Source organism: Branchiostoma belcheri, unplaced genomic scaffold (assembly GCF_001625305.1).
Source record: "Branchiostoma belcheri isolate BF01 breed outbred unplaced genomic scaffold, Haploidv18h27 scaffold44, whole genome shotgun sequence".
Lineage (NCBI taxonomy): Eukaryota > Metazoa > Chordata > Leptocardii > Amphioxiformes > Branchiostomatidae > Branchiostoma > Branchiostoma belcheri.
Window position 1 is genome coordinate 1,754,662 of NW_017804065.1, and position 16,820 is coordinate 1,771,481.

General features: G+C 40.8%; 2 protein-coding genes across 3 annotated transcripts; both read left to right on the forward strand.

Moving 5' to 3' along the window:
• Positions 1 to 20: 20 nt before the first annotated feature.
• On the forward strand, positions 21 to 12,103 carry LOC109478571 (bifunctional UDP-N-acetylglucosamine 2-epimerase/N-acetylmannosamine kinase-like). Of its 2 annotated transcripts, none has more exons than XM_019780217.1 (11): positions 21 to 81; positions 5,046 to 5,281; positions 5,600 to 6,204; positions 6,870 to 7,082; positions 7,241 to 7,328; positions 7,711 to 7,927; positions 8,399 to 8,528; positions 8,814 to 9,035; positions 9,341 to 9,523; positions 9,880 to 9,996; positions 10,347 to 12,103. In XM_019780217.1, exons 2-11 carry the CDS (start codon positions 5,091 to 5,093, stop codon positions 10,583 to 10,585), a joined length of 2,205 nt encoding a protein of 734 aa, XP_019635776.1. In that variant the 5' UTR covers positions 21 to 81; positions 5,046 to 5,090; the 3' UTR covers positions 10,586 to 12,103. The 2 variants fall into 2 exon arrangements, with proteins under 2 accessions (XP_019635776.1, XP_019635775.1); XM_019780216.1 differs by lacking the exon at positions 21 to 81 and adding an exon at positions 92 to 203.
• A 1,134-nt stretch (positions 12,104 to 13,237) lies between these two features.
• On the forward strand, positions 13,238 to 16,610 carry LOC109478456. The gene is made up of 5 exons (XM_019779987.1): positions 13,238 to 13,480; positions 13,701 to 13,921; positions 14,151 to 14,216; positions 14,677 to 14,846; positions 15,318 to 16,610. The coding sequence occupies exons 1-5, from the start codon at positions 13,245 to 13,247 to the stop codon at positions 16,080 to 16,082; spliced, it is 1,458 nt and encodes a 485-aa protein (XP_019635546.1). The 5' UTR covers positions 13,238 to 13,244; the 3' UTR covers positions 16,083 to 16,610.
• The last annotated feature ends 210 nt before the right edge of the window (positions 16,611 to 16,820 follow it).

Here is a 16,820-nt window from a genome sequence, read left to right on the forward strand (position 1 = left end):
GTAATCCGCTCGCTGATTGGTCCATGAGCCCGCGCCTGCGCCAGCCAGCTGGGAACGTGTCGGTTCGGGGTATGATTTCAGGTATGTGTTCGAATTTATCTTCCACGTTTCAGTCATTCTAGCAGGAGATGCATGCTGCAGGTGTGGCACATGGTGGGCAACATGGTCAAGATCAACTGGGCCAAAAACGGGACCCACACGATGTAAGACCGCTTATTTTTGCCACCCAGTGTGCGGGCACGCCTATGTACCGTTACCGCTATGTTGGGATGGGAACATGTTTGACAGGCCGACGGACACGACGGCCGCTCGCGCTTCTCGCAATTTGTCTTTCAACCTGTGCTTTAGATTAACATTGTGTAGTCTAGGTCTGGCAGTTCGCTTCTTCAAAGGGATTGCAGTCTAGAAGCAAATTAAGAAAATGTTGGAAGGTGACGTCGGGGTTCTGTGATGTTTCTCAAAATTATGGAAAAAGCTGTTCAAAAGGACTTTTATAAATACTAACGTTAAAGTTGCTGGAACTAACTACGGTTTTAGGCTCGACCTATTGGTTTTGGATAAGCAGGTTAGAAGAAAATCGATATGTACCAAACGGATTGGTTTTGTGTACACAGCCGCTTCTTTTCCCAACACCACAGCTGTATAATGTTACCGGAGTGGGAGAGTCCCTCTATTCATGCATTAATTCATGCCATGGTGATTTCCGTGTTGTGCCTAATTCAGTAAAAACGTCACACATAGCTGATTGTAAGGAAGACTAAAAATGAAATGTGTGGGATAGCAAAGCAAGTCCACACCAATTTAATTTCTTGCTTCTTGGATTTGATGTGGGAAAGTTACGGAGTGTGCGGCCGAATTAAACAAGAAACAGGCATCCTGTGACAGACCTATTAAAATTATGCTACTATAAGAGCTACAAAGAAAGCTCACCAAGTAACGAAGTTACATGGTACATGTAAGTTATTAGCATACCATACCATTATACACCAAGTACATGGGAGCTTTCTTTATCTAATCAGAAAAAAAGTCAAGGAGGTTGAATATGAACCGGAGAAAATGAGAACCAAGAAATCATATTGGAATGGCCAAATCCTAGGCCTAGCTTTTGAAAAATTATGAATGAGGAAGTCTCATGTCTCATAACCTCCATGCAAGAGTTTAACCAAGTTAGGGGGTATAAGGAGAGCGCATGGAAATATTTCTCATTGATTATGCATTTTTCATTTGTATACATTATATCAGTAAGTTAATGTAACAGAAGTTGTCCAATGACAGTGAAAAGCAGGGTGAAAAGTAGGTCATTCTATTTCTAGCATTTCTTCATCAATTATGCAAATGAGTTTACATATATCACATGATTGAATAGTCCTATCATGAAATCCAGGAATTTCCTAGAATCTTGCAAATAAGATCTTGATTTGCATAATTGTCACCACATTTAATGTGAAGCATCACTTAAGCTACCCGCATCATTTGACATACCAAATATCATACAAATCCATATAAGAACTTCACGAGTTATGCAGTCTGCAAACAGGTATGCACACATACACAGAACTTATGGGGTGGTGCCATGGGTCCAGTATACGACAGTATTACATGTACATGGGTTTCCGACAAGTTTGATTATGGCTTCCTGGCAGCTTTTTACATGTATACAGCTTTCCCCTTATTGAGTCTTGCTTGTTTATCGTCTTTGAAACATATGATCAACTGGTGTGTTACGCTGAAAGGCGGTTATACCGGCTATGCAGATACAGATATGATATACACTGCTTCTCACTCAAAAGGCATCTTAATGATACAGTATTATATTGTTAGCAGACTATATCAGAGTTTTATTAACAACAAATGGCTCGTCTAATTGCTTGGTTAGTTAAATCAGTAGCAGATGCTGTTGGGACCATGTGTGTCAGAAAGTTGTCAGAACCACCAAGCATGGTGACATGAGTCCACGCCCAGACATTTAATACATAACAATCTGCAGTGATACAGTTGTCATAAAATATAACATATTACGTAGGGTACGTTTGTAAATGTGTTAACATACTAGTATCTTTCACCGTGTTATTGAGATGTTACATTACATGTACTTTTGGTGTTAGACTAGAGAGTACTGTTAAGGTCAAGGCTCTGGGTAAATAAAATTCCCCATATATTCAAATTTCAGTTGTACTTGTAATTCCTTATTGCAAGCAAGGAACAATCTATCAAGTCTGAAATTAAAAAAGTTTGTTCATGCATATCTTATCCTGAATCGATGGAAATACATTTGTCTCGAGGGAGATAGCCTAATAGGTGTAGGCTTTTGTACCCTGTTTGATTTCAGTGCAAACAGTAAGCACTTGGTGGTGAGTAAATATGTGTTTTGGACTGGCTGCCTGTAGTCTATGTGACAAACTTATAATATTGATAGACTTCTCTCTAAACCTGTACATGTACATCACAGCTACAAAGGATGGCTTGTAACTAACGTAAGCTCATGTAACGTGTAACGTGACATTCATAAAGGACCACACTTGGCTACATTTTTATACACGAGTTACAAGCCACCTTAAAAAAAATGTGGCTGCCCCGTTCAAAATCCTGTCAAGTGTATATACAATTTCATTATAAGTTGCTGCATTTCAATAATTCTTCCAAAAAGGTAGCAACAAGTTTAAATGTTACCATAGTTCTTGTCCTCTTGCCCATGGGTCATCCTCATGAAGATGAGAATGTACATTGTACTATATATATTGATATCTATACCATAGCCTTTCGACGAGAAACATTTTGAATGTGATGTCCAGTTATGACATCTAATATTAGTTCATTGCATGGCACATGTGTACTGAATTTTAAACTGCATTTACTGCAATGTTAAAAAAAAAGTACTGATATGTTAGAACAAGTGTGTTGACTGTTGATACTTCCATGTTGACCGGAATGAAATCTTACTTTTTTTTCTTTCTAGATCTGACATATCATAATTGATGTCAGATAAAAAAAAGTATTTTGGACCCGGACATTATCAAAATACTTTATTTCTATTTCTTTATGAGACTTCTTTTAGGTTCTCAAATTTGAAGTTGTTGATATAATTTCTGTGATCTCAAAATTATTTCGGAGTATGAGAGCATAATTTGAAGCCCTGTACGTTCTTTTCATCCATGTTTACTACTGGTATAGTAGAAAAAGGTCATGACTAGTACCCATATAACATAGTAGTAGTAGTACTCTAGTAGGAATGAATACTGGGTGTGTCCAGTGGTATTATATAAGTCCCTGTAATGTCCTTTGTGGTGTGCCTCAGGCTGATGCTCTTGTTTGTTGTTCTTAACAACTTAAACAGCATGGTTGTTAGGTGTATAGATCAGGTGTGTAGATCATGTTACAAGCACGTACAATTGTTCACTGCTTAGAATTAGTGTCATCTTTTCATGCTGGTGTTGTCTTATGTCATTTTTTGTAACAAGGGAAACAAATCAATGAGACCAATGTATGTCTGCAGAATTACTAATGTAATTGGAAGGGAGTCAAGTGCTCTAAGTTGAAACACTAAGTAACATTCCTTGCATGTATTTAGTCTTCAGAACGATCAGTACAGTCATCATCAACACCAATACTACAGTATTGAACATTAAATTTCATTACTAGTATGTAGGTTTGTATAGCTTGATCTTATCATACTCCTAGTCAGCTGAAATTATTTTACCGGTTGAATATTTGAATATTTAAACTGTGAGACAAAATCCTCTTCAAAACAACATAAAGCCTCTCAGTATCAGGGGCCATTAGTTGACAGTCGGCATTAAACATTTGTTACTGGTGAACTATGGGTAAATGTTATAACATGATACTGCCTGGTGTACCGTCTAGCTAACATTTTTCTTTAGTTCATTTTATGCTGTGTCTCAACTGATCCCTGAGATGATACTGTCTTTGTGGATGGTTTACAGACTTGACAGTTCAATCTACAAATGTCACAAGTGGGTAAGAAAAGTTGGTTTGGATTTAAATAGCTCTACCTGCTCTAAGCAAACCTCAATCACTTTACTCATCCTCTTGCATGTGGTGAAAAGAGCTATCAGGTTTCACCAGGCGTTGGTCTAACTGCAGATGTTCTATCCGCCCATGGCCACACCTTGTTACATGCTAGGGTTCAGATCACAGGAGTTATTTGTTGACTCTGTGGTACCTGACAAAGAGATGTTTTTGTTAAGTCTGTCACCTGTATCCAGGATCTCTGCATGAGTTGGTAACTATGAGCTGACTACCATAATTTACTAGAAATTGATTGATACCACTGTTAAGATAGGGTTTTAAGTTATTGCACTTGGCATTGTAATAAGTGCACATTTTTAACAGTAATTTGTCATCTGCAGACTGCTGGCAAGTTTATGGCCTTCAGGCCTCTATAATTCCATGTAATTTCTATCCAGACTGCTCACATTTAACATACAGCATAATTTCAGCATTCAGCTCATAATCTAATTGGACCTGGGAGCCCAAATTTAGGGTAAAACAAAGATACGTAGCCATTGCCTATCTGAATTTAGCATATGCGTGTATAACTGTAATCCCCTTGCAGTTCTTATTTTACTTGACTTGACTTGACATATCCATGGGCGATGTTCTTTCCACGGACTATTGTGACATTAAACAGGCAAGCCATCTGCAGTACATGTAAACCATTCACAGGACATGCCAGGCAAATCCCCATGGAATTCTCTTTGAGTAGGTGTTGACATTGCCCTGGAGAAAAATCTTTGCAGCATTGTCTGTCTTTGACAGTTGAACTTTATTTTTGGCTTTTTACCACCAATGAACCATAGCAACACAATACATACAATGATAAAGGCATGGATAAATCAACCAGGAACACAGATAAGGAACAATGGCATTGCACCTCAACATTTTTTAATTGAGATGGATTCTAAGATTTAGCTAGCACATGAATTATTCAATACCAATTAGAAAGAAGCGTACGATGATAGAGATCAAGAAATAAAAGTTACTATCTATTACTATCCTAATGCAGGATTGTTGTTCTCCACTTCCAGCTTGCAAGTAGACAACAATACCTGTCACTCCAAGCCAGGAACAAGATGTTGTCGGGGGTACCAGATATGGACAAGGAACAGCTCAATGTAAAGAACAGGAAAATGAGGGTTTGTGTGGCGACGTGCAACCGTGCCGATTACTCGAAGCTGGCGCCGGTCATGTTCGCCCTGCGAGACGACCCTGACACAGAGCTGCAGGTGGTGGTGATGGGCAGTCATCTCATCGATGATTATGGGTGAGGATTTTGCCTTGTTTTCATTTCTTCTTTTGGTCAAATGTTATTCCCATTCAATAATTAAAAAGATCTCTCTCACCGTGTGTCTTCAGAGCTACTTGATAGATACAAGATGTGATCAGTTAGAATGTCAATCATGTAGGACAATGAATGTCATGTAACATTTATAGCTTGACACTTAGACTTCCCAGAAAAGAAACAGTTTTATCATTAAGTCAGTGAAATTGGCAGGCAATGAAAGAGCTCTTTTGATGTTGTGTTTTCATCCCAAGGGATGTTCTGTTAACTTAATAAAAACCTGTCCTGTTTCCCATGCAGCTCAACCTACCGGATGATTCAGCAGGATGAGTTTGAAGTGGACGGATACCTGCACACCATAGTGAGGGGCGAGGATGAGGCGTCCATGGCGGAATCTGTCGGACTTGCACTCGTGAAGCTCCCCGACGTGCTGGTGCGACTAAAACCCGACCTTCTCATCGTCCACGGTGACCGTTTTGACGCCCTGTCCCTGGCCACCTGTGCTGCACTCATGAACGTCCGAATCCTTCACATCGAGGGCGGGGAGGTCAGCGGGACCATCGACGACTCCATCCGACACTCCATCACCAAACTGGCGCACTACCACGCCTGCTGCACCGACCGCGCCCGCCGGCGCCTCCTCTCCATGTGCGAGGACAACGACCACATCCTGCTGGCGGGCTGTCCGACCTACGACAAACTCCTGTCCTGTAACGTGAAGAACTACGACAACGTGCTGTCCAAGTGGGTGGGAGAGGGCGCCAAACCAAAGGACTTCATTATCGCCTTACAACATCCGGTCACAACAGACATTAAAGGATCACTCAAAATGTTTGACTTGATGTTGGATGCACTGCTGGAATTTAATGTGAAAACACTCGTCTTATTCCCCAACATTGATGCAGGTAAACCTGATAGTTATGTTTTAAAACTTACAATAAGATATCTAATGAAACTATGCTTGTTATGTTCCAGTTTAACACGTTCAAGTATAAATAGTTCATTGCTCAATCGTGTGACTGTGACAATGTCATGTTTTGCTGCATATTCTAACACATGTGTTAACTTCCAGGTCCATCAACCATGATTAGCGGCAGGAGTGCTAGAAATAAGTGGTAATCCAACCCTGACAGATTATTAGCACCTTGCACTCCTATTCTCTTTCATCTGATGACATAAAAAGAAAAATTGCCAGTTAGTCTGTACCTGAATCTGAATTGGTCCACCAGTATTACTGCCCTTTACACACTGGCATTACACACTGGTTTCACAGGCATGCAGTGGTGACTGACTAAATGTACACAATGGTTAACTTTTTCCTTAGTATTTTAATTAAGTTTTGGTGGTAAGTCCTTATGATTTATGATACTACCAAGGTATTCCTCCAGGACTATAGAACCATTTTTTTGGATTATTATATCTACTTGTTCTTGCACTGCTTGTCCATTGATTGGTCCCAATGATATTCTGTTGCAGTACTAGTATTCTACATGTGTCAATTATTGCAGTCTGGTCAGGTCAAGTGAACATCAAACTTAATTTTATTTCTCTCCTCTTCACATCTTCACAGGAAGCAAAGAGATGACACGTATGATCCGTCTGCGAGGGCTGGAACACCATCCAAACTTCAGCCTGGCAAAGCACATCCCGTACGACCAGTTCATCATCCTCCTGGCCAACACTGGCTGTCTGATCGGCAACAGCAGTGCCGGGATTCGGGAGGCTGGAGCCTTCGGGACACCGGTCATCAACCTGGGGAACAGGCAGATCGGCAGGGAGGCTGGTCAGTTCTGTTCTTGCTAAAATGTCACTTGAATTTTAAAGCCTCAAACTAAATGTAGAGATTATCCCATTTTTTATGGCAGGAAGGCAATGGTATGAGAAGTTTCTAGTTGTACTGTGCAAATGTTTTGTTAATAATGGTGTATGATCTTAACTCAGGTGAGAATGTGCTACATGTGAGGGATGCAGACACCAAGGGCAAGATTTTACATGCGGTCAACCTACAGTACCAGAAACAGTTTCCATGGTAAGAAACATTCTTCCTGCTCCTGTCAGTGAACAATGATGAAAACTGGACTAACATCAAAGTGTTACATGTACCTGTGTGCTTTAGTACCATGGGCAGGAGTGAATATAACTGTAGTACTTGACGGCATTTATGATCTAGAAGTGGAAACATAATAAAGCTCAATTGATCATCATGTTACAGACAAAGGCACCATTAAATTAGATCATGTAGGTTCAGTCATGTTAAGAGTGGATGTGCCATACAATGTTAAAAAAGTGTTCGTATTTGGTAAATGAGACAGAAACTTCAAAACCTGTATTTCTATTTCAGTTAGAGAAAGGGCATTGTTTCTTTTATGTATCACATTCACATGTGACCTTTGATCTCCCATGATTCCCAGCTCCTACATCTACGGAGATGGGCATGCTGTACAGCGTATCATGAAGTTCATCCATAAGATCAGAAACGACCTTGAGAAGCCCATCCAGAAGTCCTTCATCTTCCCCCCGATGAAGGACACGGTGTCACAGGACATCGACCACATCCTGGAGACACAGAGCGCCCTGGCCGTGGACCTGGGAGGAACCAACCTCAGGGTCGCCATCATCAGTCAGCAGGTTTGCTGCCTTCTCACCTACAAGTCTCTAAACTGGTCACCAGTGGTATCTTTCTAGCTGTTGGCTAGCTAGAATTAGCTCAAAAGAACTTCCTGTAGCCCTTCATCACTCTACAGCTCTATCTTTTTCTTATTAACAAGTCACATTAAAAGTACAGTAGTCATATCATTACCAGCAGTAGTGTGGCTAAAATATTGCTTTTGAAAAATGCTTGACAGCATGAACCATTTTATTAAAAGCTATTTAATCCCACCCTGCAGGCAGTCACATCTTTTGCACTGTCCTTTGGCTGAAATAAGGGTTGAATGGAGTCCCAGCCAACACATACATGTATCAGTAAATGAATCCTCACCTTAATTGGTTGTATGAAAGATTTTTACAGGCTACACAACATGGTGATCAGTTGTGTATCATTAAGTCACATTTGCAGTGTTCATCTCAAGCTCAAGTCTCATTGCCCATGTCCTGTAGGGTGAGATCCTACACAAGATGTCAGAACTGACCCCGGTCACGTACGAGCAGCGGATGGACCTGCTGGTGCGCATGCTGGTGGAAGCTACGTCCAAGGCTGTGGAACTCAGCTGTCGCATACTCGGCATAGGTCGGCATCCGTACTCAAACCTCTTATAACTCCAGTATATCGCAAACATTGTGACAAATGCCATATAGTGTAGATGTTACATGTGTTTTATATCATGTACAAGAAAGACCAGACCAAATCTTCTTTGCATATCAGTCTTTGCATATCATTTTCTCAGGCTTAAAATTTTTCTCGCTCCTTGTGTGGCTAAATTGCATTTAACTGATATTAGAATAAACATTTCTGTCATATTCCCTCAGAAGATTCTACAAAGGAAAGAAAATGATATGTTATTTTGTTGAGCAGGTATCAGCACAGGTGGAAGAGTCAATCCTCATGAAGGGATGGTCCTGCACTCCACCAAGATCCTAGAGGAATGGAGCTCCATCGACCTGCGCACCCCCATCTCCAGCAAGTTGCACCTTCCAGTCTGGGTGGACAATGATGGAAACTGTGCTGCTCTGGGAGAGAAGAAGTTTGGAAAGGGGAAGGGGTCTGAGGACTTCATCACACTGATTGTGGGCACTGGTAAGCTGGGATTTCCATTGACCTTGCCATTATTTGGTGCCAAGCAATCATGAAACAAAAGTTTTCTATGTGAGCTCTACTGTGCTTCTACTGACATGTCTTCAATTCTCCATACATGGACAATTCGCACATAACTACAGTTGGCACATAACTACCTATGCTGTTGTTGATGATGTGCAGTGTGGGTACAGTAAATTTTGAATACTGGTACCGTTCACTTCTTTATGATGTATTAGATAAATGTAAGGCAGTGTTTTGCTAGTTCTTCCCTGTTGTAATATTGCCCATGGACCATGCTTCTCCAGGAATCGGAGGAGGGATAGTCCTGAACAATGAGCTGGTCCACGGTGCTAACTTCTGTGCAGCAGAGCTGGGACACATCAGTGTGTCCATGGATGGCCCTGACTGCATGTGTGGGAGCTCCGGCTGTGTGGAGAGTTACTCCTCAGGAATCGCTCTTCAAAGGGAGGCCAAAAAACTGCATGATGGTATGTATGTGTTCCACCAGTAGTACAACCTGAAGGCAGGCTTGTTTCTGTGTGCCTTCCAGAATGTCCTCTAAAATAGCCATCTTTTTAGAATATAGCATTTTTGTCACCATCTCTCATTATACTATTTCCTGGCAAAATTTTGGGAGCCATTTTGATTAGTAGTATTGTATTTGGACTTCATTTGTATTAATTGGCCAATATTGATGTTATCTGTTGATGTTGCACTTCTTGTCATACATTGTTAGTTCATTGTGTAGACTGATGTGTAGTGGTTAGGAAAGTTCAGTACATTTCATTGTATGAAAGCCTCCAGTCAGAAGTACCAACACTTACAAACTTGAACTGTTCCCCAGCTGATGAACTGCTTGTTCCTGGTGTGCACCTGAGGGAAGGTGAGGAGGTGACAGGCAAACATGTCATCCAGGCTGCACAGCTCGGCAACAAGAAGGCAGAGAAAGTTGTGGAAACAGGTGAGGCTTAAATGAGGCTTCAGAAAGAATGAAAGGAAGAGTCCAACTCCACTAGGGGGGAAAATGGAGGTTGAGGAATTTGTTAACTCAAGTCAACTTGATGCTTCATATCATATCATAGAAAAACACATGACAGTGCAACTGCAAATTGGCTCAATTAATGGACAAGAAGTGGATGCACCAATACATGTAGGTATGTCTTATTCAAGACTTAGTGTCATCTGGTTAGAGGCATTTACATCATGGAGGTTTAAACCTCCTTTGTTACATGTACAGGCAGCTGTAACGTTGTATCTAAGCTGGATAACTTGTGATAAGTGTCTAACTTGTCATTCTGTTCCCATCTTCAGCATGTGAGGCCCTGGGCTTGGCTGTCTGCTCTTTGCTGCACACTGTCAACCCCTCCCACATCATCCTGTGTGGGCACCTGGCACCCCACTATGTGGACGGCGTGCGTGAGGTCATACAGAGGAGGGCTCTCCCATCAGCTGCCAGCAGCATACAGATCATGGTGTCAGACCTGGAGGAACCTGCACTACTGGGAGCAGCCAGTATTGTGTTAGAGTACGCCACCAGGAGGATATATTAGTATTATGGGAACCCTCTTTACTGTCCTCTTGGGAAAGAGCAATATTATAAACAGAAGCTATTATAAACAGAAGCTATCTCTTGGTTCTTAGTTGTCTCTTGCATAAAAATTATGATGGTCATTGTCCCTGTGTCGATGTATGGGGACAATGATTATTACAGTTTCTTTGTAGGTGGCAGTGGATATCTCATGTGGTAGTGCTCCCAGTATTTTAAATTATGTTCTTGTGTGTTATGTTGAGTCAAGAAATACAGAATATAGTACACACCAATGTGTCAAAAGGGTTGCCACTCCTCATCTCAATGTCATAAGAAAATACATATTGCCACTGCCTGTGCATCTTTTAGATGACTGTAAATATGTTTTCCGTATTTTTTAGTCGGTGACTGCTTCTCAGTACAAAATGTGTAAAATATCAATATATACTATACAGATTATAGTCTGCAACAGAACAACAGTGCTTATAACAATCAGAAAGCATGACAGCACCATGCTTATTGGTTTGTCCTAGGGAGAGGATTATTTTAATGCATATCTCTACCTTTGTGTCTGTTAATTGGAATGCAATGATTACATTTTAATGTTTGTTAAAAATATGATGATGGTAATGAGATTAATGGCTTTGTTTTAATTGTAAAGTGTACTTATTGATTTTAGCTGTGTAGTGATCAAATCGTGTTCAGACAAATAGAGGATTTCAACATGTAGGACAAAATGAGATTTACTTGAAAATGAAATTGTCTTAAGTTCCTGTAACAGGTCTTTTGTATACTACCTATTTACCTAGTAGGTACAAGATGTCATTTTATTAGAAAACCTACAAATTTAGATTTTAACCAGGAAAATGTTAAGACATTGTCAAAAGATTGTTTCTTCATGTAGAGTGCCATTTGGTCATCCCATTGCCGTGCACGTTGTACCTTCTGTTAATGTAAAAGTCCTTGTATATTTTTTGTTCAGTGCCAATCCTGGGACCACTGTAAGGCATTAGTGTGGATTGCCTTAGTTTCTCATTTTAAATTCAATATATTTTATTTGACAAATACTGTAATATGTATATCATAGAATTGTATGTAAAATGTAAATGCCCATTACCACTTAATATGAGTTGCTTTCATGTATATCAAAGTGTATTTCAACCCCACACTTCCATTTGTTTTTGACCATTTCATATGGTTCAGAAACTACCAAAAGTATATGCAATCTAAGTGATACATGTGGCCAGATTTTCCCTCACTATTGTATTGCAGTTAGAATTAGTCAAGCGGTTGCTTACATGTATATCATGGCCTGTTTAGATGATGGTATTTATTGTTTGCCTTTTGCACTAACACAGATGAGAGAAGAATTTGTTACTAGGGAAGAGTGTTGAAAGTTGTACGCAGCTTGCAGATACTTACATAGGTTCAACACTTCATAGTACATAGGCAGGTGCTGCTTGTTTAGAATATTGGAGAGAGCTTGTTTCATTAATGCTTACTTGGATCATTGTAGAAATACAAGATGCTGAAACTTGAGTGTAATTGTTGTGAGAATATCTGTTTCAATACTTTCCACGACCTCATACCTTCCCCAAATTATGTTTACCTTACAACTGACAAATTATGTTTCTCATAATTTTGACAATACAAATAAGATCATCATTTACCTGAATTATATCATGAATCATACCATATTTTACTTTATCCTTTATCCAGACAAAGGTCATTCTTATACTTCCTCATAGATTATGCAAATGTTCACCTTCATTTAACTTCCAAATGCTGCCAGTATGAAATTCCCACCATTTACCACTATGGAAAAACGAGATGTTCTTAATTATGCAGCTACTAACCTTCCAAATTTCATAACCCTAGCATGTCCAGATCATGAGATATGAAAACCGGAAGTTCTCCTACAGTACCATAACAGGGGGTTCAAAATCTAATCATTTCTAGGTCTTATCATATATTCTCCATATAATCCTTCTCGAGTTATCGTGTTGACAGACACACACACACACACACACACAAACCACTCCGAAAACATAATCTTGGCAAAGGTTAATTATAGTTTCGCAAACATACGCCCTTGCCAGATGATACTAAGCTAAGCAACAGAGAGATACTTAAACTGTTTTAACCAAATCAAAGTCTGCTGCAGTACCATAATAACCTACTAGGGGACCCAAAATCTAATTTTTTTAGTTCTCATCAATCCACCCATAGACAGACACATGTTTCACTAATCTTGACCTTCATAAAGGTATCACCCTAGCTTATGGCACCACACATCACAAGCCAACTGTAGGCCAGATTGGTCAGCAGCCAGAGGGGGAGTTTGGCTCTAAGGAAGCTGGACAGAGTATTTTTCACCTGTCACAGGTATACAAGAAACATATCTTTCCACAATGTATGGTAAATCATGATGAATAACGTTAAATAAAATAAACAAAGTGATGAATTTTGCAGAGCAATGCAATGTCTAGATTTTTCTAGAAAAAAAAATTCCTTATATTTTCTTCTAGTATTGTACTCCATTAAACATGCTCCTGACCACTAACCTGGGAATGACTCTCTTCTATGATTTTATATGCCAAAAAATTGCAACTCGCATTGTAATGCACTGCTCCCACTCAATAGCGTCATCTAGCGAAATGGACCAGAAGTGCGTTTCAAACATGGCGGACATGACAACAACAACAGACATGAGGGAGTTTCAAGTCAAAAACTCGTCAGTGTTTGGGCTTGTTCTTGAGAGCTCGACAGCGTTTAGTCCCGTTCCAGATAGCCGAGATGGGAAGGGGAGATTTTGTACTCTTCTAGAAATCTGTGCAGCTGCCATCACGAAGTACCAGTCTCTACTGCAGATAGCGATTGATATCGTACCCCGTGTACTACTGTGCACGCTGTTGAAGTAAGTGGAGTGTTAAACGGTGGGGGAGGGCTTTAGAACTTAAGATAACATCTTTGGGGAGTAAGTTCATTACGTACAGAACATAGAGAACTGGCTGAGACCTCCCGAAGCTGGCCTTACCCTTGGCCCTGAGGTAAATTGCTGTAGACAGTACATACCAATGTTACACGTTAGACTAAGTGAGTTATGTCTGTTATAACACCTGTTCCATCTGCCACAGAGAAGCCCTCTTGAGATCACACCACCTGTGTATCCGAGACTTGATCTCCAGCTGGCCAGGGAGATCGCTGGATTTCACCGAGATCTTGGGACCTCAGCACAGACACCATGTCTTGGACTTGCTCAACTGGGAGTCTGGCCGTGCCAAAGTAATCACTCACAGCTTGCTGAACTGTCAAAGTGAAGCTCTGCAAGTGGTGGATTTGAGAGAAGCTCTGCCAAGTATGTTCATTATGTTAACCTTTGGAGAAGATTAGATGTCTTTGCAAACTTGAAACCTTGTAGCATTTCACACATGCTGTTTTGCAAGAACAAGAATTTCAAAGCAAAACGCATCTCAACATTAAAGTGAGACTCTAAAGAGTTACAGTTTAAAAGATGAATAGTAAGATGAATGTTCTTTTTCCTGAAGGGATAAATTAGACTGATATTTTAAATCATGCACATGTAGATCGAGAGGCGACTGCCACCTTCGTAGAAGCGTCACTACAGTCCCACAGACAGCAACGTACTAAAGGTGAGGACATACATGTACTACCAGAAATGGCATTATGCCTTCTCACATACTCAGTTATAATAGGCATTATATGATAAGTAGGTAGGTATATAACATGGATGAAGTAGGATGACTTTTCACAAGCTTGAGAGGAGACCTGTTAGAAGGGGGCACAGGTGCATAAAGACTTGTGAAGGATTTAGCTGAAGTCTCACCAGAGATTCATAAAAGGTTACCTTGTCCTGACCTCTAACAAAATGGAAATATGCTTGTATCACCTCTCTGCAGGGGCATGTCAGACTTTTCCTTGTCACCCAAAAACCACATTGTTTTCCTTAAAATGCTGTTTATAATACTCTTGTGCTCCTTATATATAGGACAGGGTAACTTGTGTGTGCAGCATGTTAACACTGACACTGGGTGCTATATGATATATTATGATATCCCTTTGTAACGCTGTGAAAATCATTACTGTTATCAGATCTTCATGTATACCTGAACATGTGGATAGAGAACCCACTGAAGGAGGGAGGAAGGGTTGCAAAAGCATTATCAGCTCAGGGGAAGGGACTCAAGCTCCACCCCTGTAGAGTAGCCACAGTCTTCCTGGGCTTTTCTCTGGAGAGACTGGGGAGAAGACTGGATCCTCAGGTCTGTATACAGGGCTTGTTGGGAATGATGCCAGCTGTGCATGTTGAGTCTGCCTGGTGGGTGGGATGTAAAGAGTATTAGTTGTTTTTTAGAGTATACAATGCCATTGGCAAAGCTTATTGATGCATTATTATGCCACCAGGCTTCTCAGCATCAGGAAAATCCCTTTGAATATCATGCTTGGGAGGGAATGTCTTAACGAAAAGTGCAGTTGGGGTTAACAATGCATGGTATAATCCTCTGGTAGGACATGACTGAATGACTCCAGCTCTAAAGATCTCTAAAGTCCACAACAAAAACTGTTTTTATGCTGACACTCTAGGTTGAATCTGATGTGTTTTCTCCGTACATGTACAATAGCATACAAATTTTGCTGCCCAGCTGTCTGCTTGAGACATAAGTGTACGGTGTGTCTTCATGGAAAACTGTTGTTGCCTGACCTCCTTCACCCCAGTGCCTCTGTTTTTACAGGTACTCACTGGACTGGAGTTGAAGTCGGAAATGTTAGAATCAGCTGATGCCTTTGCTACGCTTCTCAGGGGCGGAAAGTTCCCAAACCTCTCATCACTCAGCCTGCCCAACTTTGTCAAGAGACTGGAATCAGGAGGCTTTCAGAGTCTGAGAGAAGTTCTGTCCTGTCTGCCCGCGCTGCGCAGGCTGCACCTGAACGGTCTGCAGGTGACGGGACAGCTGCGGCAGCTGCTGCAGGACGTTCCACCCCTGCTGCAGCTGAATCTCTCCCACTGCAGACTCAGTCCACCAGATGTCGTGTTCCTGTCCAACTCCCACCACGCTGAAGCCTTGCGAGAGCTCAGCATTTCAGGCATGACTAACTTTGATGCCATGTGTCTGTTGGTGAGGAGTGCCCCACAGCTGGTGTGGTTGGACCTGAGTGATTGTCCAAAGTGCTTTGAAGATGACTTTAAAGTCCTGATGACCAGATTTCTACTGCAATGTTCTTTCTCCAAACTCCACACCCTTGACTGCAGAGGAAATTCGTACACGGCAGAGCCTTCCACCCCTGTCCTTGATATTTTTAGAGTTTGTAATAAGATAAATACCCTAAAAACCGTATATTTAGATGCTCTGTATTTTGATGACTTGAATGAGGAAGAAGCTAGTGCTGTTCTAGGAACCATGGACAGCAAAAACAGGCCCATACATGTGAAAGTTCTGCATGATCAAGACACATATAAAACCTTGTACAAAATCTGTTATACAGAAACAGTCACATAGGCATATTCTGGGTTTGGTTGTTTACCATCATAGTTTGATGTTGCATTTGGGAATTACCATAGCCCACATGTTGTAACAAGCATATACCATCCTGCTCAGTAAATAATCTTTTGTACTGTTAGAAGTATGTCTGAATCTTAGTTATTATAGAGAAGAAGTTTGCCTTCCTGCAGCAGGAAATTCATCAGCTTGATTTCATTACAAGGCTCAAAGTCACCTGCTAGAGTCAATTCTTATTTCAGCAAATTCAGTTCACCTCGATTTTATTGACATTACAGGGATGGGACTGACAGTGTTGAAGAACTCCCTTTGTCCACATATCCCCGGTCTATTTAATTGCATGTGCAGCCTTGGTGCTGACACTACCAGATGTTCTTCTCATATGAAAGAAATTGTAGGACGAACCAACTTCCCGTGTTTGCTCTGGGAATAAAATGTATCCTCTTTTGATGTCTCTCTTGATTCTTATCTTTGGGGAAAAGGACCTGGAATCTGCTGTATGTGACAGAACACAGAAACGAGCCCTAGGCAATCATGCTGAGAGCTTTCAGTTTTATTGGCAAAAGTTTTACATATAAAGTCTACTCAGTAATAAATGAATGCTGGAGCATTTTCTCCATTATTCAATTTCCTTGTCAACTGACTTCACTATTTTCAGTGGTACCATTGTGCTGACGATACATGTACTTGGCACAGCGGTTACAATACAACATCCATATGTAACAGTAACGCATATAG